General features: G+C 48.4%; 3 protein-coding genes across 20 annotated transcripts in view; 1 reads left to right on the top strand and 2 right to left on the bottom strand.

Moving 5' to 3' along the window:
• The window catches only part of PC (pyruvate carboxylase), a 102,149-nt gene extending 95,353 nt beyond the window's left edge, over nucleotides 1–6,796 (top strand). For all 6 annotated transcript variants that reach the window (XM_040465988.1, XM_040465990.1, XM_040465989.1 and 3 more), the window contains 11 exons: nucleotides 1,903–2,047; nucleotides 2,407–2,496; nucleotides 2,586–2,807; nucleotides 3,294–3,450; nucleotides 3,959–4,199; nucleotides 4,350–4,599; nucleotides 4,806–5,050; nucleotides 5,137–5,316; nucleotides 5,391–5,639; nucleotides 5,941–6,081; nucleotides 6,164–6,796. In XM_040465988.1, the coding sequence (XP_040321922.1) occupies nucleotides 1,903–2,047; nucleotides 2,407–2,496; nucleotides 2,586–2,807; nucleotides 3,294–3,450; nucleotides 3,959–4,199; nucleotides 4,350–4,599; nucleotides 4,806–5,050; nucleotides 5,137–5,316; nucleotides 5,391–5,639; nucleotides 5,941–6,081; nucleotides 6,164–6,412 (2,169 nt within the window). In that variant the 3' untranslated portion in view covers nucleotides 6,413–6,796. The remainder of the gene's footprint in view (nucleotides 1–1,902; nucleotides 2,048–2,406; nucleotides 2,497–2,585; nucleotides 2,808–3,293; nucleotides 3,451–3,958; nucleotides 4,200–4,349; nucleotides 4,600–4,805; nucleotides 5,051–5,136; nucleotides 5,317–5,390; nucleotides 5,640–5,940; nucleotides 6,082–6,163) is intronic.
• Nucleotides 481–11,764, bottom strand: RCE1 (Ras converting CAAX endopeptidase 1). 6 transcript variants are annotated; one of them, XM_040466003.1, is made up of 9 exons: nucleotides 11,543–11,763; nucleotides 11,304–11,406; nucleotides 11,129–11,212; nucleotides 10,824–10,902; nucleotides 10,125–10,292; nucleotides 9,925–9,996; nucleotides 9,593–9,655; nucleotides 8,069–8,127; nucleotides 481–1,277 (listed from the first exon to the last, which is right to left on the bottom strand). In XM_040466003.1, the coding sequence occupies exons 1-9, from the start codon at nucleotides 11,725–11,727 to the stop codon at nucleotides 894–896; spliced, it is 1,197 nt and encodes a 398-aa protein (XP_040321937.1). In that variant the 5' UTR covers nucleotides 11,728–11,763; the 3' UTR covers nucleotides 481–893. The 6 variants fall into 6 exon arrangements, with proteins under 6 accessions (XP_040321937.1, XP_040321942.1, XP_040321941.1 ...); XM_040466008.1 differs by having other exon boundaries at nucleotides 481–677; nucleotides 11,543–11,761; XM_040466007.1 differs by having other exon boundaries at nucleotides 11,129–11,208; nucleotides 11,543–11,549.
• A 100-nt stretch (nucleotides 11,765–11,864) lies between these two features.
• The window catches only part of TOP6BL (TOP6B like initiator of meiotic double strand breaks), a 120,066-nt gene continuing 106,381 nt past the window's right edge, over nucleotides 11,865–25,549 (bottom strand). For all 8 annotated transcript variants that reach the window (XM_040466000.1, XM_040465997.1, XM_040465995.1 and 5 more), the window contains 3 exons: nucleotides 15,629–15,704; nucleotides 12,120–12,307; nucleotides 11,865–12,022 (listed from right to left, as the gene is read on the bottom strand). In XM_040466000.1, coding sequence (XP_040321934.1) covers nucleotides 11,957–12,022; nucleotides 12,120–12,307; nucleotides 15,629–15,704 — 330 coding nt within the window. In that variant the 3' untranslated portion in view covers nucleotides 11,865–11,956. The remainder of the gene's footprint in view (nucleotides 12,023–12,119; nucleotides 12,308–15,628; nucleotides 15,705–25,549) is intronic.

Genomic DNA, 25,549 nt, shown 5'->3' with positions numbered 1-25,549 from the left:
GGAACCAGATGGGCCTAGTTCCTGCCCCCGTGGAGCTCACAGCATAGGGGGTCACATGACGTCTCCCCCAAAATTAAAAGGAGGAGGGGCCTGCAAATGGGAAGTGTTAAGGTGGAACAGGGTAGGTCTCTGAGGATCCCTCCCACCCCTATGTGGTTCTAGGTTCTTTAGATGATTTAATCGGTTTTATCTTCTCAAATGCCGTGCTTTGGTCCAGTTGAAATGTCCCCATTCCTTTAGGAGAGACAGGGACTAGCCTCAGACAGACTGATAGATCTGTCACATGAGACAGGCCCAAGGCAATGTTGGCTGGGTCCTGCTCTGCAATTCCTGTGGGGGAGGCACCCTTCCCACCTGAGGCTCCAGGTGATAGGAATGCTAGGTCGGATAGGCAGACTCTCTCAAGAGTAGCAACAGGGCCCAGCAACCCATGCTGGGCCTGGAGTCCCCACTGAAGTTGCCAACAGAGGTCATGAATGAGTGACACAGAGATGCTTTATCTGAAGTGACCGCCATGTGGGCACAGGCACGTGGACACGGGGATTCCACCCATGGGCTGGCAGTCCTGGGACATCTCTCAGTGCTGGCTCCTAGGCCCCAGGTGGCCCCTAGGTTGGACTTGCCCAGCTCCAGCTTCATGTTGTTCCCCAGCAGTTTAATGAGCAGAAATGAGGGCCCTTGTGCACAAAGCATGTGGACATATACCTCAGCACCCCTGCCCTCAAAATGGTCCCAGGCATTTGAAGGATGGAGACAAGTAAAAGCTGAGGACAAGAGAGGTGTTTTCCGACAGCTGATCCCACAGAAGCCTACTATAAAGGGGAGGGTCCAGCTCTGTTGTGAGGGTGGGAGGTACAGATGAAGGCCGTCAAGTTCAGACTTCCAGGAAGAGCTTACCGGGCAGGTGTAAAGGGGTGGAGGCATGAGAGCACAAGGCAAGTTTGGTGTGGCTGGAGGCAGCCAGTACTTGGAAACCTGGCAGAAGGCATGGCCTGGAGACCAGGGGTCACAGAGTCTAGAGATGGCCATGGTAGAGCTGTCTCTCTTGACCTGGTGACACAGGGGTGGGTGTTGAGGGTGACGGAGTGCAGGTTTAATAACTGGGTGCACAGTGAGGCGTGCAGCAGAAGGCAGAGGGGACTGGGTGAGGGAAGCCGACTTTGGACTTGATGAGCTTGTGTGAGGGCCACACAAGGAGAGGTGCCCAGGAGGGATTTCCGCTTTAGGGTCTTGGCTCTGGAGCTGGAAGCCCAGGATGAGGCCACCCAGGGAGTGTCCTGTATGAGAAGAGGCCCAGTGACAGCTCTGAGAACTCCATCCTGCAGGGGTGAGAGGAGCCCCCAGTGGGGACTGGGGAGGAGAAGGAGAGCAAGAGGTCTTGGAAGCCCAGGGCAAGAATGGCCAGGTGGGAGCTGTTAGCAAGCGAAGGGTGGGAAAGGGCCCACGGGAGTTAGCCAGAAGGATGGCCCTCAGTGAGGAGACCAAAGTGTAGCTGTTGGGGTGGTAGAGGAGGGGCTGGCAAAGGTAGGGACATGTTTCAAGAAGCATGGCTGCATAATATGTCATGGTGCTATGAGAAAGGCCTGACCTGTTTTCTAGAGTGTGTGGTGGGAAGGTGCTTATTTCCAGATCCCTGATGAAGGAGGAGGTGATTCAGCACATGCTCTGGGGTGAGCAAGGGGGGAGGAAGTGGGCTCATCCCCCTAACAGCTTAAGGGACTCTGCCAGAATAGGGGGCTGGTGAGATGGGGAAATGTCATTCCAGAGGGATGAGGCCTCAGACTTCAGCATGGTATTCTGGGGAACTTGGAGAGCTGTGCTGGCCCAGGGTGGCGCCTTCAGCCTCTCCTTTCCCCCTCCGTGCTCCGTGGTGATGCCCTGCCACCCACCTCTATTCTGCAGACCAACATCCCCTTCCTGCAGAATGTGCTCAACAACCAGCAGTTCCTGGCCGGCACCGTGGACACCCAGTTCATCGATGAGAACCCGGAGCTATTCCAGCTGCGGCCTGCACAGAACCGGGCCCAGAAGCTGCTGCACTACCTCGGTCTGGCCCCAAGACTGCCCTTCTCTCCTCTCTCAAATGCCTCGCTCCTGGCCCCCTGCCTAGAAGAGCTTCCCAGCATGCCCTGTCCCTGTCCTCATTCTGGTCCTGCACCCTCCCACCTTGCTCACCCTCCCTGCTCCTGATCACAGGGATGCCCCCTTCTCCACCCATGCAGCCCTTAGTAGGTTCCCACTGCCTGGACCCAGGAGGCCTTGGCTTTGGAGAGGGCAGGGGTTAACTAGAGGACTTGGGATCCTGGAGGAACCTCTCATCCCCAGGCCCATCTAAATGTTACTCCTGCGCTCAACTCAAGACTCTTCCCCAGCCTGTCCTGACTCCACTTCCCACTCTCTCCCTAGGTCATGTCATGGTGAACGGCCCAACCACCCCGATCCCCGTCAAGGCCAGTCCCAGCCCCACAGACCCCATTGTCCCTGCAGTGCCCATAGGTAGGTGAGCTCATTCTACCAACTTGTGGGGGAGGCAAAGAGGAGGTTGCTGCCTGAAGGATGGGTGCTAATGCCCGGGTCTGCCCTAGGCCCACCCCCAGCTGGTTTCAGAGACATCCTGCTGCGGGAGGGGCCCGAGGGCTTCGCTCGAGCTGTGCGGAACCACCAGGGGCTGCTGCTGATGGACACGACCTTCCGGGATGCCCACCAGTCACTGCTGGCCACTCGTGTGCGAACCCACGATCTCAAAAAGATTGCTCCCTATGTTGCTCACAACTTGAGCAAACTCTTCAGCATAGAGAACTGGGGAGGTAGGCTGGAGGAGGGCTGGAATGTGGGACTGCGCCTGGAAGGAATTGGGTATCCAGTGTGGCCCCACCACTGGCCACTCCAGGAGCAGCTAAAATGTTTACATTGAGGAAACTAGTGAGAAGCAAACAAGGCATGGTGTTCCATTTGTTCAGCAGTGACTCGTGCCCACTTTGGGCAGGCCTGGTTGCTGGGCATGAGATTGCATAGCTGAGATCCCAGTAGCTCAGGGTCAGAGAGGAGCCACGAGCCTGTTCTAGCATGGAGAACTGGTGGCAGGGTGGTACCCTGTGAAAGGGGGCAAGAGGACGCTGATCCTGAGCTACCCTCAGCAGAGGGAAGTCTCCAGGGGTTGGAACAGGAATGTGAAGGATCCTGGAGATGAGTGCGAGGGTGTCCGGATTAGAGGCTCAGGCTGCAGAGCTGCAGGGTGTGGCGGGGGCCCGGGGAAGTGAGGGGCTGACCTGGGCCTCTTGGTCCCCGTGCAGGAGCCACGTTTGATGTTGCCATGCGCTTCCTGTATGAGTGCCCCTGGCGGCGGCTGCAGGAGCTCCGAGAGCTCATCCCCAACATCCCGTTCCAGATGCTGCTGCGGGGCGCCAACGCCGTGGGCTACACCAACTACCCCGACAATGTGGTCTTCAAGTGAGCCTGGGGTCGGGTGGGCAGACGCTGCACAGCATGGTCCAGTGGGTGCCAGGCCACACTGCAGTGGCCTGCGCTTTCCCACAGAGAGCTTGACACTTAAGTCTCTCAGTAGCTGTATCCAGTGAGAGCTGCTATCTGGAAATTTCATGAAGTGCAGAATTCTAGTTGGAGAACTGAAGAACTTCTAGCTCATGGGGCAGAAGCCTCAGGACTCCTTGTCCAGTGTTCCTTCTCCCTCAGACCACCACTCTTGCAAAGAATCCCTAGCTGATTCTTCTGACCTGGGCAGACTGAGCTGCACTGTACATGACTAGGGCAGGACAGCACTGCTCCATGCCAGATGCCTCTGAGGGGACCTGCCCAGCCCAGGCTGCCCCAGAGAAGGCCTTGTCCACACTGGGGTGCCCCCACATGGGCTCACCACTCTCCCTGCCCGGTCAGAGCCAGAGAGGGATGTACAGGGGAGAGTGGGATGGGGTTGACCCTTGGGCTTCTACCCACTCAGGTTCTGTGAGGTGGCCAAAGAGAACGGCATGGATGTCTTCCGGGTTTTTGACTCCCTCAACTACATGCCCAATCTGCTACTGGGCATGGAGGCAGCCGGCAATGCTGGCGGTGTGGTGGAGGCCGCCATCTCCTACACGGGTGACGTGGCTGACCCCAGCCGCACCAAATACTCACTGCAGTACTACATGGGCCTGGCTGAAGAGTTGGTTCGAGCTGGCACCCACATCTTGTGCATCAAGGTGCCTGGACCCACCTGTCCCAGGAGTCCCCCTGCCCCTTCCCCACCTCTCCCAGCTTCCCCTTCTCCCCCACTATGTCCCCCTCATATGCCCTACCACATACGTGTCACACCCCCTCCTTACCCGACCATGTCTCTCTTCTTGCCCCAGGACATGGCAGGGCTGCTAAAGCCAGTGGCCTGCACCATGCTGGTCAGGTCCCTCAGGGACCGCTTCCCTGACCTCCCGCTGCACATCCACACCCACGACACATCAGGGGCAGGTGTGGCAGCTATGCTGGCCTGTGCCCAGGCTGGGGCCGATGTGGTAGATGTGGCAGCTGATTCCATGTCCGGGATGACTTCACAGCCCAGCATGGGGGCCCTGGTGGCCTGCACCCGAGGGACTCCCATGGACACAGGTAGGAATGGCAGGAGTCCATGGCCATTTCCCTCACAGCCATGGCCCGTAGTAGTAGTCCCAGTAGAGTCTGGCCTGTCCTAGAATCCAGATGATCTTTGCTGGCCTTACCCTCCATCACCCACATCTGAGATGGGACCTGAGCTGGCTCTGGGGTCCTGGGAGGAGCACCTGGGAACTTGGCATATTTTCCTGGCCTCCCTGCAGGGGTGCCCCTGGAGCGTGTGTTTGACTACAGTGAGTACTGGGAGGGGGCCCGGGGATTGTATGCGGCCTTTGACTGCACGGCCACCATGAAGTCTGGCAATTCGGATGTGTATGAGAATGAGATCCCAGGGGGCCAGTACACCAACCTGCACTTCCAGGCACACAGCATGGGGCTTGGCTCCAAGTTCAAGGAGGTCAAGAAGGCCTACGTGGAGGCCAACCAGATGCTGGGCGACCTCATCAAGGTGAGCTAGGCCCAGTGATCTCATCCCTGCCTCTGAACCTCCTATAAGGTACCAAGCATCCTAACCCAGGGGGCTTTTCTTCTCAGGTGACACCGTCCTCCAAGATCGTGGGGGACCTGGCCCAGTTCATGGTGCAGAATGGGCTGAGCCGGGCAGAGGCTGAAGCCCAAGCAGAAGAGCTGTCCTTCCCCCGCTCCGTGGTAGAGTTCCTGCAGGGCTACATTGGCATTCCCCACGGGGGGTTCCCTGAGCCCCTTCGCTCTAAGGTAGGAAGGCCCAGTACAGTGTGAGGGTGGGGGTTGGGTACAGGCATTAGGCCTGACCCTGCTTTGCTCCCCAGGTGCTAAAGGACCTGCCAAGGGTTGAGGGGCGGCCCGGAGCCTCCCTCCCTCCACTGGATCTGCAGTTGCTGGAGAAGGAGCTGATTGAACGGCACGGGGAGGAGGTGACACCAGAGGATGTGCTCTCAGCAGCCATATACCCCGATGTCTTTGCACACTTCAAGGACTTCACAGCTACTTTTGGCCCCCTGGATAGCCTCAATACCCGCCTCTTCCTGCAGGGACCCAAAATTGCAGAGGAGTTTGAGGTCAGTGGCTCTGGCACCTATCTACGCCCCACCCCAGCACCCCTGCCCCTGCATCCCTAAGGACACCAGCACATCTAGAGCTCCAGGCTTTGGCTTGGCTGTCACTTGGCCTCACAAGCTGTACCCAAAAGCACTCTTGAGGAACCAGGTTAGGCCTTTACAAGTGAGGAGCTGAGACCCAGGGCTGGGGGACTTGCCTGGGACAGGGTCAGGGGGCTGTTCTACTGAGACCTGTGTGTTCTGTTGCCCGCCCCACCCCCTCCCGCCTCACCAGCTCTGAGCCTGCATGCCCTCCCTACAGGTGGAGCTGGAGCGGGGCAAGACACTGCACATCAAAGCCCTGGCTATAAGTGACCTGAACCGGGCTGGCCAGAGGCAGGTCTTCTTTGAGCTCAATGGACAGCTGCGGTCCATTCTGGTCAAGGACACTCAGGCCATGAAGGTATAGCCCTGCTAGGGCCAACCAGGCGGTGGGAACAGGTAGGGCCTGTGCCTCACCACTCCTCCTTCTGTCCTGTCTGCAGGAGATGCACTTCCACCCCAAGGCTCTGAAGGATGTGAAGGGCCAGATCGGGGCGCCCATGCCTGGGAAGGTGATAGACATCAAGGTAGCAGCTGGGGGCAAGGTGGCCAAGGGCCAGCCCCTGTGTGTGCTCAGCGCCATGAAGATGGAGACTGTAGTGACTTCACCCATGGAGGGCACTGTCCGCAAGGTCCACGTAACCACAGACATGACACTGGAGGGCGATGACCTCATCCTGGAGATTGAGTGATCTTGCCCCAGATTGGCAGCCTGGCCATACCCACCCCAAGCCTTCAATAGACACTGAGCTGCCAGGGCAGGCCCAGGCCAGCCAGTGCCCAAGGGCAGAAAGGCCTAGCCCTGGAGCTCCTGTCCTCAGCTGCTTGTGGCAGGAGACGCACTGCCTGCTGTGGCACATTCCCTTCCTCCAGCCATCTGTCTTTTCCCTGCTGGACAGCTGCTCACATATTCATCTCTTGCCAAATAAGGGTCCTCAACTTGGAGACTACAGGTGGTGGTGTAGGTGGGCCTAAGACCCAGGGGAGCAAATTTAGGGGTCCTACCTCTTGGGGGAAGAGCTAGGCTCCAAGTCCTGAGAATTTTGCTCAATAAAACTGGCTTCCCCTGCCCTTCATGTTGGGTCCTGTGCAGCCCCCGCCTCCCCCCCCACCCCAGCACTACTCAGCATAGGGGCAGGGCTGCCTCTTGGGACTCCCCATGGCAGGGGCAGGTCGGTTGTATCCTCCTTGGAGGGTAGGGGAGAATAGTAGTGGCCTTGGTTTCAGCCACTATAGAGTGCCTATGGTATATACACCCCAATTAGGATTAGCTAGTTGCATGGAGAGCCTGGACAAGGGTGTGTTGTCCTACGCATTTAACACCCATTAACTCAGGGAATCAATCACATTTTGTGGACACAAATGGGAGTCCCAGGAAGGTTAAATAGCTTATCCAGGACCCCAGAGCTAGTAAGAGGCAGAGGAGGGTCCACACCCAAGCTGTCAGTGGAGTTGCTTTGCTTCCAGCCACACTGCTTTACTTCCTAAACTCAGGGCCAGCCTGCTACTTCAATAGTTCAGGACTGGATGTGAACAGGCACCAGTTTCCGGGAGATGGGGAAAAAACCCTTGGATGTGGGAGCCTTTGGGGGAGGATATTAGTGGGAGGTCAGCACTGGATTGAGAGTCTCAAGATCTAATCCCGCCCATCCCCATAAGCAAACTCTCAGGAGAATCTGTCACCTGCAGGGGGTTTGGCAACCCTGCATGCATCACTGCATTGCTACCCACCCCCAACCTCCACAGGGGAGGTGACGATGGTGAGGTGAAATGGGGGTGCTGCGTAGTTCTGAGCAGTAGCATGAGGAAGGGGAGGAGCAGAGCTTGGATCTCCCAACCTTCAGGGGACCAGGCAGGCAGTATGTCCCCAGCACTCTGCCAACCCAGTGCTCCTCAGGTACCACAACCTAATTTGGGGGGCAGCTTTGGGCTTCCTCCTCTTTGGACACCAAGATCCCAAAGGTACCCTCTGAAACAGCCCCATACTCACCCCATACCCTATCTGCCTCCCCAACAGCTGCTACACAGGCTGGGAGGACAGGAAGGCTCTCCACAGCAAGGCAGGTGTGTGACTATCAAGATGATTTTTTAGATCCAGATGAATGTCGTTTAGTCACAGCCAAACTGGGGGTGCCTGGGGAGTGACTGCACATCCATTTCCTTTCAACCACCAGCCTCAGGGAACAAGACTTGGGACAGCCTCCTTGAGTTTAGAGTGGGACCTGAAAGTATATCCTTTCAAAAATTAAAAAATCCCAGGGGCAAGGGAATGAAAATATGAGAACCATTCTAAAAAGGTGATGGGCAGGTACAACACTAGAAGAGTCTAAGAAAGAATCTTGACTTACAGTGTTGTTTGGCAGGGTCCTTGCTGTTCTCAGGGCTGCAGCCTTTGTTCTGAGTTCCTCTAGGGACGAGACAAGCAGCACGGTGGCAGAGACCCAAGGCAGAGAGAGCTAGGAAAGCCTCTACTACCCAGGTGACCGTGAGCTGGTTCCTCTACCATTTTGGACCTGTTATTTTCTCCTGTGTAATGTGAGGCTGGTAGACTTTGGGGAGGTCCTGGTAGAGGCCCCACAGTTGACCCTCCGCTCTCTCAGAGGATACAGGTTGGAGACTCCATCACTGAGGTCATGGCCCTACGTTCCATCCCCTGACCCTAGTAGCTAAGGCACAGGCCCCAAGGATGAGCTGAGTTCACACCTGGTACCTGCAGTCCCAGAACCCCATGTGCTACAACTTGGGGCATGGCTAAGAAAGGAGGAAGGCAGCCAGAGGACCCCATCCTGTCCTTCACTTCAGGGAACTGTGCCTCCCAGGCTGACCCACCCAGTGGCCAGTGTCCAAGGTAGCCAAGACAGGTTGTGGGCACATTCACAAGACCCCAAACAGATTGATTCTCAAAAGGTCCAAGGCCATGTTACCCAAGTTAAATCTCTTTAGTATCTCAATACAAAGTCCTGATGCAAAAAGACAATGAGAAAACCCTGGGAAGTTGGGGGGAGGGATTTTGTAAATTCCACCCCCGAGCAGCTTTTCAGAGGCAGAGGGGGGCAGAGGAGCTCAGAAAAGCAGCAGTCCAAAGTGAGGAAGGGAGTGTACGGCTCCTGGGACCTGCCCCTTGTCCCCTCACTCCCAGCTGCTCCTCAACCCCCTTTGGAGAGGGGTTGCACCCTTTGGATATCTGCTCCTTTCTCTTGGTCCCTGGGATTCAACTAGCTCTGGCTTCAATCCCCTACAAAAATTCCTGAGATCTCGGGGACCCCAGCCAGCTCCTCCCCTGCAGTACCCCTTGACAGGGAGGGGCTGGGGAGCCCGTGAGAGTTCGTAGGAGCATGTACGGGAGCATGGGTCAGGAGCACAAGGGAGCCTCTGAGTCTCCTGCCCGTTCCAAAAGCACACAAAGGGGAAGGCTGCCGTAGAGCTTGGGGTCCGTGAGGGGCTGGAGCAGAAGCAGGAAGAGTCCTACACCCAGGGCATAGCCTGCCAGCAGGGGCCGCCTCTGCGGATGTTCCAGGGCTGCACAAACGGCAGGAAAGCCCATGTAATTGCAGAAGGAGTGGCAAAGAACTGGCCCAATCAGGTGTCCTAGGGAGGGGAGACAGAGTAGCTCATGGAGCAGCCCCACCGCCTCCCAGGGCCAATCACCCACATCCCTGAAATCGGAAGTCAATGACCGCCCACACACACCACATGGCCTCTGCTCCCTTCCACCTCTCAGACTTCACCAGACTGAGAGCCCTGGCTCTGCCTGTTTCAAACACCATAGTAGAAGAAACTTGTCACTCCTACAACAAACACAGCATTCCCGTATTCCCACCCACTCCTGTGGGCCCGAGTCCCCAGGGACCCGTGAGAGACTGAGGACCAACCTGTGCGGATGAAGAGGAAAGCAGTGTAGGCGCCGAAGACAGCTGTGTAGGAGAACTGGAACGCTGGAGACGGGGAGGCCTCGAGTGACCACACCTGCATGCTCTTCCAGTCCCAGCACTGCACACCCATCAGCCAGAAACCTCCCCTTCCCCGAGGGCAGTGGCTGCCTGCCCCAGCACCTATGGCTGTCCTCTACACCCCAACTCCCATGGCCAGGGGCCCTTCCAATACTACATCCCTCTGTTCCCAATTCTTCCTCCAGAATGGCTATGAGGGACACCCCTACACACCCTAACCCAGGACTGCCCCAGGCAAGCTTTCTAAGACTCACCTGCAGACAAGATGATGCTCCCCACACTGCTCTGGCGGAATCGAAGCTGCTCAAAAATGTGGTGAAAATGGGCTGGAAGGAAGGCGAGAACCATGTCACGTTCCTCTATGCCTGCCTTATATGCCACACCCTTGTCCCAAATCCCAATTTTGGCTCTCATGCTGGGAGCATCTCAACAGAACCAGGTTAGGCAAACTTACCAACTCCAAAGAAGAGTGGGCAGGTGAACACGGCAGGGCCCAGGCCCGTGCATGGTGCTAACATGGGCAGCATACAGGCCCGGAACACCAGTTCTTCTGTCAGGGGCGCAATCACTTGGTTCCGCAACCAACGCATATCCGTGAGGCAGCGGGCCCAGGAGCGAGGAGCTAAGGAAGGGATTCAGGACCAGTAATCAGTGACAGGGTATGGAACAAAGAACTCCTAGAGGCCCCAGGGGACCCTTCTCCCACAGCCTTTCCCTTGACAAACTCAGACATAAATACTCCTGAGGAAACATTTAAGAGTCAAGCTTTGTTATCACACGCAGTATAAAACAATGTCTCGAGAACTGAAAGAAAAGACATGAATAGCTGAAGCAAGGTATTTTGGTAGCAAATTCTGGAAACATCAAAACCAGAACCCAAGACCAGCTCTGGTTTGAGGAAGCCAAAGATTAGGGGAGGAAGTAACAACACATTTTAGTCCACACAAAGTACGCCTGGGGGTTCCTAGGAGCCTCCTTGGATTTCAGAAACCAACTCTTACAGGTCATCTGTTACATGTTCCCATTTTCCTGATCTGGAAACCAATAACATCTCCTACATCTCATGCATGTCCAGGACTCACTATGAGGCCACTTATTCCCTTTCCCCACTGTGCTGGGCTGCCTGCTTTTTCTCCCAGCCCTTAGGACTCACCTAAGACAACCTTCAAACCATCTGCCAGGTCACATGGGCAATCCATAGAGAGCTGCATCAGTGGGCCCAGGAAAAGGATCTGGGGACAAAAAAGCAATCACAGAAATAGCTTAAGCCACAGTCCCACTACCCTAACCCAGAAGAGAACTCATAAGACTTAAAGCTTCCTATTCTTAGCCAGGATGTCCCACTCAGGCATACCCAAGGGCCATCTCACAATTTCACCCATCAGTCAAAAGATGGACACGCACACACACAGAAAGGAACGTCATGCTAACAAATGGAAAAATAAAACAAGTACTCACCATGGTCAGCAGCAGGGGTAGCAGTGCTGCTGGGAAAATACCCTCCAGCCTGAAGCCCATCAGGGTGAGCAGGGATGTGCCTGGCTGAGCCACAGGAAAGGAGGCATCAGTCTTGCTCTCTCCTCAGACCCCTGAGATCCTCCCCCTCTTGCCCTCTGCCCCGCCTCCTTCGCACCTGGATGCCTGTGAGTTCTCTCCAGAGTAGCACGCACAGAGGCGAGAGGCTGGACACCACCAATACACTGGTGAAACGCCGCTTGATGACTGCAGGGTGGTCCCTACAGAGAGGGCAGTAAGTTCAAGGGCCCACAGCCTCCTCTGGACAGCGCGGCCCCGCCCCCGGATCGCCCAAGCCCCGCCCACAGCCCCGCCTCGCGGAGGCGCGGGTTCCGGCCGCGCGCGCAGCCCCCGCACCTGGGCAGCTCGCTCTTCCAGACGTAGAGGCTGCCCACGTAGGAGCAGGCGAGGCTAAGACAGGAGAACACAGACACCCAGCAGCACAGCCCAGGGCCCGGGCCGCCCAGAGCTGCTGACTCGGGCTGCCGCTCCGGCCGCGACACCGACAGCAGGCGCAGCCCATCCCCGCCCAGCGCCGCCATCGCGCCCGGAGCCGCGGCGCGCACCAGTGACGCGATCCCGCCGCTGCTCGACCCGCGCCTGCCGCAAGTGCAAGTGATGTCATCCGGCAGCGCGGGAGCCCCGCCCCTGACCCCGCCCCCGACACTGAAGCAGAAGCTGCGCGCGCGGAGCAGGTTTATTGAACAACAGACAGCACGCTGCCCCGGCAGCTACCGGGCGGGCGTGAGCGCATGGGGAGATCACCCTAGCTTAGGGCTCAGGGCCGGGATCCAGCCACTCGGATAGATTGGAGACCTCCTGCAGCCATAGCGAGTCCTGCGGGAGGAAAGGAAGCTCGGGGTGAGGACCCATCGGCAGCGGCCGTCTCCGCCTTCCCTCTGCTCCATCACCTGCGCGGCCCTCGCCCGGTTACCTCCAGGCCGCCCCCAGGGCTCGCCCTGCTTCCGCTAGGGGTCGGAAAGGCCCCTGCAGGCTCTGTGCGGCGCGCGGCGGCCTCTAATTGGCTCGGGGCCCTGGCTGAGTGGAAAGCCTGCGTCTCTTCCATGCCCCGCCGGAGGCTGCCCCTCTTGAGCCTCTTGTTTTCCACTTGCTCGCTGGTTCCTAGACGAAAACAAGCCCACTTACCTTACGCCCACGGCCCAGTGCTAGAAAGATCCTTGGGGCTGAAGACACCTGGGAGAAGGGAGGAGCTGGTCCCGGCTCTCTTAGCCCTCCCATCTCAAATTCCTTTCATCAGGTCTGTCTGGATCAAAACTCGGCAGCCCCGGTCCTACAGGGCGAGGCTGCAGATTGGTTTCCATCCTCACTTGGGTCTTGCACCCACTCATTCTTTATCTGCACAGATTCCTCATGGAGTCTGCACTATCCAGCTCCTCCCTCCCTGCCAAGCTGTGGTCCCCCTGCCTGAAAGTCAGCCTCACCCCTCCCTTCGTAGCTCACACTGCGTTGAGCAATGCCCACTGGCACCCTCCCTACCATTAACTGATGCACTTGTGCAAATTTAAAGGGAGTTTGGATCCATAAATTCTTTCTGAGCAGGTCCTGGGAATGTAGCTCAATGAACTGCTCCCTGGGTAAAACTCACTTATGCTAGAAGGGATTCAGAAGTGTGTACAAAGCCCAGGGATAGAACACGGAAAGAAGTTGTTAACCATTCCTAGAGGTGGAGAAAGGTTTCCCTGAGATGTCTCAGCTGGGTTTTAAAGGATAAAGAGAAATATGCCAGACCAACAAGGAAGAGGAAAGGAATTCCAGGTGGAAAGAGGCAAATACCCAAAGGCATTAATTAGTATCCTCCATAAAATGCAAACCGGGGGGGGGGGGGCTCCTAGGAGATGAATCTGAAGGGGTTAGTACGAATCAAAGAAGACTTAAGAACAGGGATTTTTACTGTAGAAAGTGGGCAGGGAAGAATTTTAATAAGCACTGGAGATACATTGTTAATTTGTATCTTAGAAAGATTATTCTGTCAAAGGTGTTGGCTAGAGTCAAATTAGAAGCAAGAAGACTTTAAGAACCCAGGAGAGGGAAGGCAGCAGGGATGGATGGATGGAGGCACCACTTCTGACACTAGGTGTCAGAAGTATATTCATGAGGCCATATCGACAGGTCTTGGCGACAGAATAGGAGGTGTGGTACATGATAATGAGTGGCATCTTAAGTGAATCTCATTTCAGATGTGAAAAACTGGGTAAGGAGTGGTGCTGTTAATCATGGTAGAGGTAACAATGGGACCTTCACATGGACCTGCCTAGTGAGCAGATAAATCTCCCATCTGGCACTCCAGAGAGGCCTGGGCTGGTCATGCCAACTGGGGAGTCTTGAGCCCAGATGTAAGGTTCAATGCCTGGGATGGAAGAGAGCAGCGAGGGAAGAAGTGCTATACAAGCACAGTTTAGGGGTGGCCAAAGGAAGGTAAAGAGAACGCTCAGAGGAAAGAATGACGTAAGTCACAATTTTACAGTGCTGAATTTTGTAAATAGTTCATGTATGGTAAAGATAAATGTACAATTTGGTAAATACAAAGCCTTCCCAAACAAGAGAGGCCACAGAAGAAGCAAGTGCCCTGGAGATTGGGAAGGAGAAAGGGAGAGCCAGATTGAGAACCCTGGCTGAGATGTGATGGAGAGAAATAAATGGAAGAAGTTCAAGATCATGGGAGATTTTCTTTTTAAGTAATAAGAGATTGCCCTGCTGAGAGGAAAGACCTCAGAAGGGAAACTGAAGGTGCAGAAGTGATGGCTGATGCAAGCAGATCCTGAGAAAGCAACAGGGCTAATGCCACCCCTGAGCCTAGCAGGGATGGATCCCCATGCTGATACAGTTTGGGCACTAAGTGTGAAGTAGGAGGCTAAGAAGGAGTCAGAGACTGGGTAGATTATTGAAAGAATGGAGTAGCTGCTGATGAGGCCAGAAAGACGACACAAAGGACCGATAGCTGGAGGCCACCAGTAAATGGACCATGGATGTATGGTGGCATCATCCAACTTTCAGTGATTTTCTTTAGCAGAACTGCCCATGTGGGTGGGACACAGGATTGATGGTGACTGGAGCTGCAACTTTGTAAAGCTGAGCAGCTCAAGCAGTCTTCTGGGGAGGCGGGGGGGGGGGGGGGAATGGTTCACCAGATAATAAATGCCTAGATTTTAAGGCTTATATTGCAGTGGAGAAAGCATAGGCTGAAATTCAGATTATTTTCCTGGAGAGCACTCTACCCAGCCTGAGTCTGGGTTGTCTCTTGTGAAAGGGGACTACTGCTGCCCATACCAAAGGGTCACTGTCAGAGGGGTCACTGGAAAAGCCTAGCATCCCCCTGGGTCCATAGAAGGTGCTGGATGGAACGTTAATTTCTCCCTTCTAAGGGAAGTACTTATTCTTTTACTCTTCACTACATAAATACTGACTTGAATGTGGTATACTTTCATTCTTTTAAATCTCCAAATCTTAATGTATAAAAATAGATTCTTTGCTTTATTATGACAGCCTTCACTGCAGGGTTCTTTCAGTAGCCAACAGCCCCCACAACATTTGAAACATGGTTCAACAGACAGAATGATTCAGGAATACCTCTCAGGCCTAAGTTTGGACATCATGCAGTATGTTGTGGTTGTGACCCTGGAAAGAGGAATTTTACCAACAAAGTATAGGTGCTGAAGTCAGTTCCCAAATTCCCACAAGCCCAGGCTCTGTTTTGTTTGATGGTGCATCCCTGCTAGTCTTGGCTCTGGAGCCAGACTGCCTGGGTTTGAATTCTGGTTCTGCCATTTACTAGCTGTGTGACCTTGGGTGAGTCTACTGACATCTCTGTAAATGTCTCAGTTTACCTGTAAAATGAGAATAGTAACACTACATCATAAGATTGTTTTCAGAATTAAGAGCAGGTGCCTGGCACCTGCACTATCAGTTTCAGGCACCTGTGGCTATGGTTATTTCCGGCCATACACACATCTCTCTGCCACTGCTGGCTCTGAAGGCTGTGTAAGTGTTGGAGGGAGAGGGGGGAAAAGACCAGTACAATCACCACCATATCACACACAATGACAACTCCCTATAACATACATCAAGATTGAGATGGTATTCTGTACCCAGGAGTAGCTTCCAGAGCCCCAGAGTAGTAACCAAAACCAGGGAGAACAGCAGTAATGAGAAAAGATGTGAAGGAACCAACTAGATTCAGGGCCCTGCCCCTTCATGTGCAGCTATCTTTAACTGTACAACGTTACTAGGAATTTCTAGTTCTATCATACCAACTTTGGGGAGGGAATGCCCCCCTGCTGCTCCAGAACACCCATAGTGGTGGTAGAAGCCGGCCAAGTCCCATGATTTTGCTATGGTGTGGAAGGTGTAGTTTGAAAGCTTGAAGCCAATGTACCTTACTTCTGAGCTTTGCTCCTAGGCTCACCTGAGAAGCTGATCCCTTACCTGTAAGGAGTTCTGGACTGCTGTTCTCATGTGCATCTTCTGTGCTCTGCTCTGCATTTTTCTCTGGGAGTAGCTGCTTTAAAAATTAGAAGTCCTAAGTGAGTTTTGCAGGAACATGAACAAGCTCCAGTGAGACAAGTGTGCCTGGTGGCTTTGTTGGCCTCACAGGGCTGCCCTCCCTTACCTGGAATTCCCTCTTCCTCCTTGCTCATGCGAGTCTCCCCTACCCAACCCCAATCATCAGGGCTTCCTTGTGTTAGAGCCTTTGCAGCTCATTCCAGGTACTCCAGGCATTTCCCACCTCTTCTGACCTCTGGTAACTTGCTTACCATCTGCCCCACTCCTTGGGCTCTGAAGATGCACTGCCTGCCCTTATTTATCATTTTTATGTGTGTCCCATTTTCCACATTTTAAATTCCTTGAAAGGTAAGGTTCGCTGTGACTGCATCATTTTATAGCTAGCACAGTGTCTTGCATAGAGGTAAGTGATCTACATATAACTGAAGTCAAACCTGGGAAGCCTGGCACATTTTGTCGTCCTCTGTAGCCTTTCAAAGTCCTGCCACACTTGGTTCAATTTGGATAGAGAAACAAAAGTTTCTCTAAGCTTACTAAGATCAGAACCCAATCCTAGCTTCTTGTTTTTCAAAAATACAAGTATTTAAAAACAGACACAGTCTTCATCAAAATTAAAAACTTTTGTGCTTCAAAGAACACAATAAAGAAAGTGAAAAATCAACCCACAAGAATGGGAGAAAATATTTGCAAATCATATCTGGTAAGGGAGTTGTATCCAGAATAAAGAACTCTTGTAATTCAATAACAAACAACCTAATTAAAAGTGGGTTTGATAGAGTTGGAGACCTTCCTCCAAAGAAGAGATACAAATGGCCAATAAACCAATGAAAAGATGCTCAACATCATTATTCATTAGGGAAATGCAAATCAAAGCCACTATGAGATACTACTTTACACCCACTAGGATGGTAGTAGTAATAGTAATAAAATAACAACAATAATAATAGACAATATCAATAGTTGGTGACAATATAGAAAATTGGAACCGCTACACATTACTGTTGGGTAAGTAAAATGGCCAGTTTGGAAAATAGTTTGAAAGTTACTAAAAATGTTAAACATAGAGTTACCATATGACCCAGCAATTCTACTACTAGATATATAACCAAGAGATTTACAAACATGTCCATCCAAAAATGTTCACAGCATTATTTATAATCGCCCAAAAGTGCAAATAACATAAAGGTTCATCAACTGATGAATGGGTAGAAGAAATATGGCACATCCATACAAAAGGATATTACTCAACCATAAAAAGGAATGAAGTACCATCCCATGTTACAACATGAATCTTGAAAACATTATGCTTAGTGAAAGAAGCCAGACTACCTATTTTGATTCCATTTACGTGAACCAGTATAGGAAAATCCATGGAGACAAAGTAGACTGGTGGTTGCCAGGAGATGGAAGGTGGGGGAATTGGGACTGACTACAAATAGGTACAGGGTTTTTTTCTGGCATGATGGAAATATTGTGGAATTTAGTGGTAACTGTTGCACAGCACAGTGATTATATTTAAAGCCACTAAATTGTACAACTTAAAATGGTAAATTTTATGGTGACTTATAACTCAATAAAAAATACTGTCATGTATTGTTCATTAAATAAAACTTCAACTTCTAAGTACATTCCAAGGAACACAGAATGGTAAAGATGACCCTAACGGTGTGAAAAAAGAAACTGTATGAAGAAAATTTCAATTTTTTTCTTCGAGAGAAAGCTTTTTTTTTTAAAAAATGTTTATTTGTGTGTGTGTGTGTGTGTGAGAGAGAGAGGGGGAGAGAGAGAGAGAGAGACAGAGACAGAGACAGCGAGACAGCACTACTGGGGAAGGGGCAGAAAGGGAGACACAGAATCTGAAGCAGGCTCCAGGCTCTGAACTGTCAGCACAGAGCCCGATGCTGGGCTCAAACCCACAAACCATGAGATCATGACCTAAGCCAAAGTTGGACGCTTAACCAACTGACCCACCCACATGCCCCAAGAGAAATCTTATTTTCTTACTTCATTCTTCCCTGAAAAATCTCATGTAAAACTTTCTCTTATTCTGAAACTAATATCACCAAGGAAATTCACACTCAGATATAAAGCTCTCAGACCTAGGGGAATCTTGTATACCCTTCATTCATCATCAGATTCCCCCAAATGAGACAGCTCTATCTTCAGGATACACCTCCCTGGATTTAACACTGTGAGACATTTAATTCCCCTCCCTGCCTCGGGAAACAGTACCTTTCCTGAGAAAATTACCTCCTTGTCACTGCTCTTATTATGGGTTTATGTTTTCAGTCACTACAGACATCTGTGACACTAGCCCTGGAGAACTATCTTGTTTATCCTTTATGGCCCACTGTCCTATGTTCCAACACCCAAGCTATAAATCTCCACTCCTGGCATGGCCTTTTCTTAAATATTTTCTATAAAACTCTAAATACATATTCTCTCATTTCTTCTACTTCTCCATAAACTATATAACAGCCATAGATGGTTTTATTCTATATTATTCAAGAGGTCAGCTATTCTACTTTATCAGTTTAAAAATGGAAACTGGGGAGGTGCCTGGGTGGCTCAGTCAGTTGAACAACTGACTCTTGGTTTCAGCTCAAGTCATGATCTCATGGTTCATGGATTTGAGCCCCGCGTCAGGCTCTGAGCTGACAGCACAGAGCCTGCTTGGGATTCTCTATCTCTTCCCCAACCCCCCCCCCCCTTCAAATATAAATAAATAAACATTTAAAGAAATAAAAATAGAAACTGAGGGACTGGTCCAGAGGTAAAAGAATTTGACCCTTGTAATTTTTAGCTGAAGCCACTGGGTGCCACTCTTGTGCCACTATCAAGTTATTTATCACCAAGGGGATATTATAAGAAGGAAATAGTAATGGTCTTAAGTGCAGAAGCACAAGTTTTACTCATGAGTGCCTCTGATCACTCATCTTCCCTGGGTTATATGGTATGGAACATTCCTATACCAGTCCTATATGGTAACAATGTTACTAGGCTTTGGAACCAGGAGACCTCAGTACAAAGCCTAGCCTTGCCACTTATTAACTATGTGATTCTGGGCAAATAAGGAAAGTTCTCTAACCAGTTTCTTCATTTATAAAATGGGAAAACTACAACATATTTTGTAGGATCTTTGTGGTATTAAAGTGGAAGTCTTGGCACAGATTAAGGATCCAATAAATGTTCCTTTCTTCTAAGACCTAGGACTACTAAGACCTTGAGTTCACTAGCCATCTGCCAAATTAATTGGACTATGAATGGCCCAGAGGCTATAAGCCATCACTATAACAACAGAAGGGGGCAAAAGAGGTCAGATCATTTCCTTCTGAGAGATCACTGGGATATCAGAGAGGCCCAAGCAAAACGTCTTCACAGGCTGAAACACTTCTAGATCCTATCCATATATCCTAGGTCCTATGATAATGATGTATGCCTTACCCTGAAATCTAGGGTAAATTTCCTTATCCCTGGAAATCTGAAGATGTGGATGGATGTAATGAGCGGAACAATGGCTCCCAAAAAAGTATGTCCAAGTCTTGAGCCCCAGAATGTGACCTTATTTTGAAAAAAAGTCTTTTCAAATGTAATTAAGGATTTCAAGATAAGATCATCATGGATTTAAAGTGGGCCCTAATTCTTTTTTTTTTTTTTTAATTTTTTTTTCAACGTTTATTTATTTTTGGGACAGAGAGAGATAGAGCATGAACGGGGGAGGGGCAGAGAGAGAGGGAGACACAGAATCGGAAACAGGCTCCAGGCTCTGAGCCATCAGCCCAGAGCCCGACGCGGGGCTCGAACTCACGGAGCGCGAGATCGTGACCTGGCTGAAGTCGGATGCTTAACCGACTGCGCCACCCAGGCGCCCCAAGTGGGCCCTAATTCTAATGACAGGTGTCCTTATCAGAGAGACAGGGAAATTTGAGAGACATAACAGAAAGGCCATGTGAAGATGAAGGCTGAGACTGGAGTAATGTGGCTATAAACCAACGAACATCTGGAGCCACCAGAAACTGGAAGGGGAAAGGAAGGAATCTTTCTTAAAGCCTTTGGAGGGAGCACAGCTCTGCTAAAATCTTGATTTCAGACTTCTGGACTCCAGAATCGTGATAATACAATTTCTGTTGTTTTTAAGTCATGAAGTTTGTGGAAATTTGTTTGCTCAAGTTGTGGGTAACAGCATTCCAAGTTGGAGGGACATCAGCAAGAGTATTTGCAGTGAACCAGCTGAAAGGAACAGCGAATGCATTCAAGGAATGAGCTTCCTAGAAGGTACATAAAGCAACGAAAAAAGGTGTGATGAAGGGAGCATTTACAGGGACTTCACTCCCATCCTCTAGCCTTTCTCGCTACAAAGCAGAAGAGGATAAGCAAATCTATGAGATGCTGTGATCCTTGGGTGTCTGGGCACCTAAACTCCATCCAATCAGGCAAACTAAAGTAGGAGAGGGAGAAAAGTAGAAGTACAAAAGGATCTATTACTCTCTCAGAAATGTGTGATTTTTTTTTTATAGCAACTGTATTGGAATATAACATTTACTTAAATAAGCTGCATATATATAATATGTACAATTAGATAAGTGTTGGCATATGTGTGTATTTGTGAAACCATCACCCCAATCAAGATAATGAACATATCTGTCCCCCTCAAAAGTTTCCTCTGAACTTCATAGCCATTCCCTGAAACTCTTACACCTCCCATCTTCAAGCAATCATTGATCTGTAACTAAGGATTAGTTGGCATTTTGAAAAATTTCATGTAAGTTCAATCAAACAGTATGTACTCTTGTCTTTCAGGGCTTTTTCCCCCTTGGACACTACCACAACTGATCCAGTATTTTGAGGTTTCTCATTCAGCAGGGCTATTTAGAGATTCATCCACACTACTGTGTATTATCAACAGTTCATTCCTTTTATTGCCAAGTAGTATTCCATCGAATGGACACACCACAGTTTGTTTATCAATTTCCCTACTGACATTGGGTTGTTTCCAGTTTTGGGTTATTACAAATATGGCAGAAGTGCCATGAACATTAGTGTATAAATTTTTGTGTAGACATATGCTTTCATTTCTCTTGAATAAATACTTAGGAGTAGAATGGTTGGATCATATGATGTATATGTTTAACTTTTTAAGCACTGCCAAACTATTCTCCAGAGTGGATGTACCACTTTAAAAAATTTTTTTTAACGTTTTTATTTGTTATTGAGAGACAGAGAGAGACAGAGCGTGAGCAGGGGAGGGGCAGAGAGAGAGGGAGACACAGAATCCGAGGCAGGCTCCAGGCTCTGAGCTGTTAGCACAGAGCCCAACGCGGGGCTTGAACTCACAAGCCGTGAGATCATGACCTGAGCCGAAGTCGGTCGCTCAACCGACTGAGCCACTCAGGCGCCCCAGTACCACTTTTTATTCCTACAAATAGGGTGTAAGAGTTCCAGTTCTTCCACATCCTTGCCAATACCTGGTATGGTCAGTCTTTATTCCAAGCAGGTGTGAAATGGTGTCTCATTGTGGTTCTGACTTGCATTTCCCTAATGACCAATAATGTTAAGCATCTTTCTCATGTGTTTATTTGCTGTTTGTGTATCTTCTTTTGTGAAATGTATGTTCACATATTGTGCCCATTTTAAAAACTGGGTTGTTTTCCTATTCTTGAGTTTTGACAGTTTTAAAATAGTCTCAATAGTCTCAAGGTTTTCAACTGAAAATTAAATCTCTTTAATAGAGAACTACCAGGTATATAGTGCTATTTCTTCTTGAGTGAACTTTGGTAATTTCTTTCAAGGAATTTGTCCATTTAATCTAAGTTGTCAAATTTACTGAAGTAAACTTTGTTCATAATAGTCCCTGATAATCCTTTTAATATCTGATGTCACCTCTCTAATTTCTGGTAGTAGAAATTTGTGTCTTCTCTCCTATATCTTGATTAGTCTGGCTAAATGTTTATCAATTTTATTAATCTTTTCAATGAACCACCTTTAAATATCATTGATTTTTCTCTGGTTTTTTTTTCTATTATACTGACTTCCACTTTGACTTTATTATCTAATTTCTTCTGTTTAATTTGCTCTTATTCTAGTCTAAGCTGAGATCACTGATTTAAGACTTTTTTCTTTTCTAACATAGGTATTTTTCCAAGTACTGCTTTAGTGATGTCTCTGGTTTGATAATTTGCATTTCCATTTAAGTTAAAATACTTTTCCAATTTCCCTTTTGATTTTGTGTTTGACCCATGGGTTATTTATAAGTGTGTCATTTAATTTCCAAATATTTGGAGTTTTCTAGATATCTTTTTTTTAAGGTTTATTTATTTCTGAGCAAGAGAGGGAGGGAGGAGGGGCAGAGAGAGAGAGAGAGAGAGAGAGAGAGAGAGAGAGAGAGAGAGAGAGAGAATCCTAAGCAGGCTCTGCTCAACATGGGGCTCAAACCCATGAACTGTAAGATCATGACCTGAGCCACCATCAAGAGTCAGATACTTAACCGAGCCACCCAGGTGCCCCTCTAGATATCTGTCATTGATTTTCCTTTAATCCTATTGTAATCAAAAGCATACTTTGTATAACCTGAATCCTCTAAGTTTATTGAGATGTATTTAATGGCTCAAAATATGGCCTATCTTGTTAAATGTCCCTTTTGCACTTGAAAATAATATTCTGCTGTGGTTGGGCAAAGTGTTTTATAAATATCAAGTCAAGTTAATTCATAGTGTTATTTAAGACTTTCATAGACTTACTGATTTTTTTGTCTACTTGTTCTATCAATTATTGAGAGAAGTATGTTGAAATATCCAAATAAAATTGTGGATTTGTCTATTTCACCTTACAGTTCTATCAGTTTTGCTTCATTTATTTTAAAGTTCTCTCAAAAGTTTATCAAGTTTCATGAATGTTTGGGGCTATTATCCTCATTATGTTGTACTCACTGTATTGTATTCATCATTATGAAATGACTCTCTTTATCCCTAGTAATGTTCTTTGCTCTGAAATCTACTTTATAGTCTTTTTTTTTCTTTTTGAGAGAGAGAGACAGAGACCATGTACACGTGCAGGGGAAGGGCAGAGGGGGAGGGACAGAGAATTTTAAGCAGGCTCCATGCTAAGTGCAGAACCCAAAGCAGGGCTTGATCTCACGATGGTGAAATCATTACCTGAACTGAAATCAAGAGGTGGACACTTAACCAACTGAGCCACCCAGGCACCCGTTATAGCCGCTTCAGTGCTTTTTAATTTTTTTAAGATTTTATTTTCAAGTAATCTCTACACCCAACATGGGGCTCAAACTTACAACCCTGAGATCAAGAGTCATATGCTCTATCAACTGAGCTAGCCAGGTGCCCCTCTTCGGTGCTCTTACTAGTGTAAGCACAGTACATTTTTTCCCATACTTTTATACTTTTACTCTATTTCTGTCTTTATATTTAAAGTGGGATTCTTGTAGGCAGTATACAGTTGGCTCTTGCTTTATTAAATCTAACAATCTCTGCCTTTTAATGTAAATAGTTGTAAAGGCCACTTATATTTAATATAATTGATATGGCGGAGTTTAAATATATCATTTTGCTAATTGTTGTCTATTTGTCTCATCTGTACTTTGTTCTTTTTCCTTCTTTTTCCTCTTTTTCTGCCCTCTTTTAGATTAAATATTTTTAAAAATATTAGAGAAGTTTTAAGTTCATAGCAAAACTGGGCAAAAGGTACATAGATTTCTCATATGCCCTCTGCCCCTACATATGTACAGCCTCTCCCATTATCAACATCCCCCATCAGAGCTGTACATTTGTTACAAGTGTTAAACCTACATGGACACATCGTTATCATCAAAGTCCATAGTTTACCCTAGGGTTTACTCTTAGTGTTGTACATTCTATAGTTTTGGACAGATGTAAAATGACATGTATCCACCATTACAGAAACATACAGAACAGTTTCCCTGCCCTAAAAATCCTCTGTGCTTTGCATATTCATTCCTCCCTTTTCATCTAACCTCTGGAAAACACTGATCTTTTTACTGTCTCCATAGTTTTGCCTTTTCAAGAACGTCATATACTTGGAATCATAGTTTGCAGCATTTTCATATTGACTTCTTTTATTTAAATATGTGTTTAAGCTTCCTCCATGTGTTTTCATGGCTTGTAGCTCATTTTTTTTTCTTAGTGCAAAATAATATCCCATTGTCTGGATGTGCCACAGTTTATTTATCCATTTACCTGCTTAAGAATATCTTGGTTGCTTCCAAGTTTTGGCAATTAAGACATCCTTGCCGGTATTTGGTGTTGTCAATGTTCTGGATTTTGGCCATTCTAATAGGTGTGTAGTAGTATCTCATTGTTTTAATTGGCATTTCCCTGATGATATATGATGTGGAGCATTTTTTCATATGCTTATTTGCCATCTTATGTATTCTTTGGTGAGGTGTCTGTTAAAGTCTTTGGCTGCTTTATTTTTATTGTTGAATTTCAAGAGTTCTTTGCATATTTTGGGGGTTCCTGGGTGGCTCAGTCGGTTAAGCGTCTGACTCTCGATTTCAGCTCAGGTCACGACCTCATGATTCACGAGATTGAGCCCTGCGTCAGTGCTGTCAGCATAGAGCTTGCTTGGGATTCTCTCTCTCCCTCTCTCTCTGCCCTTCCCCCATTTGTTCCCTCTCTCTCCCTCAAAATAAACTTTAAGAAAAAAAGAATTCTTTGTATTTTTTGGGTAACAGTCCTTTAACTACTGTGTCTTTTACAATTATTTTCTCCCAGTCTGTGGCCTGTCTTCTCATTCTCGAGGGTTGAATATTTTTTATGACTCCATTGTATCTCCTTTTTTGGATCAATAGCTGTAAATCCTTATATTATTTTGATGGTTCTTTTCATCTTCAACTTACCAGTCTACCTTCACATAATATTACACTATTCCACATACAGTATAAGTCCTTAAAACAGTATATTTCCATCTGTCTCCTCCAGGTTTTTGTGCTGTTATTGTTATACATTTTACTTCACCATAGGTTATAAACCTCACAACATATTATTGCTATTTTTGCTTTAAAAAGTTAATTATGTTTTAAAGAGATTTAAGTAATAAGAAAAAAAATTTTTTTATATTTATCCATGTAGTTACCTAGATTCAGGTTTCCAGCTGGTTATCACTTTTTTTCTGCTTGAAGGATTTCTTTTACATTTCTCAACTGCTGATAATGAATTCTTTCAACTCTTGTATGTCAGAAAAAGTCCTTTTTCATCTTTTTTGAAAGATATTTTTGTTGGGAGTGCCTGGGTGGCTCAGTCAGTTAGGTGTCCAACTCTCAATTTCAGCTCAGGTCATGATCTCACGGTTTGTGAGTTTGAGCCTGCTTGGGATTCTCTCTCTCCCTTTCTCTTTGCCCCTCCCTTGCTCATGTGTGCACGCACATGCTCTTTCTCACTCTCTCTTTCAAAAACAAATAAATACATTTGGAGAAAAAAAGGTATCTTTGTTAGGTAAAGAATTCTAGGTTGAAGGTTTTTTCTTCAGTACTATCTATAAAGACATTGCTCCATTTTCTTCTATCTTATACTTTTTCTGATGAGAAATTTTCTGTAATCCTTATCTTTGTTTCCTTGTACATAAGCTTTCCTCACCCTTGTTTGCTTTTAAGATTTTCCCTTTACCATTGGTTTTAACCAATTTAATTTTGATGTGTCTTGGTGTAGTTTTCTTTGTTTCATGGGCTTGGGGTTTCTTAAGATTCTTAGATCTGTTGGTTTTATATAATCCATCAAATTTGGAAAATTTTCAGCCACTATTCCTTCAAATATATTTTATGCCTGTTTCTTCTTCAGATTCCTCAATTACGCACATAATAGGCTACCTGAA

Source organism: Herpailurus yagouaroundi, unplaced genomic scaffold, assembly GCF_014898765.1.
Source record: "Herpailurus yagouaroundi ecotype Mexico unplaced genomic scaffold, PumYag 569, whole genome shotgun sequence".
In the NCBI taxonomy this organism is placed as follows: domain Eukaryota; kingdom Metazoa; phylum Chordata; class Mammalia; order Carnivora; family Felidae; genus Herpailurus; species Herpailurus yagouaroundi.
This window is presented reverse-complemented; position numbering and strand designations above follow the sequence as displayed.

Bases quoted from the DNA above. Each gene is read 5' to 3' on its own strand.
- RCE1 (XM_040466003.1), bottom strand. From the start codon at position 11,727: ATGGCGGCGCTGGGCGGGGATGGGCTGCGCCTGCTGTCGGTGTCGCGG. The intron at 10,293-10,823 runs GTGAGTCCTAAG...TCCCTTCCTTAG, and splicing joins TGGTTTGAAGGTTGTCTTAG to CTCCTCGCTCCTGGGCCCGC. The intron at 1,278-8,068 runs GTAAGTCAAGAT...CTTCTCATACAG, and splicing joins GGACCCTGCCAAACAACACT to GACACTCCCTGGGTGGCCTC.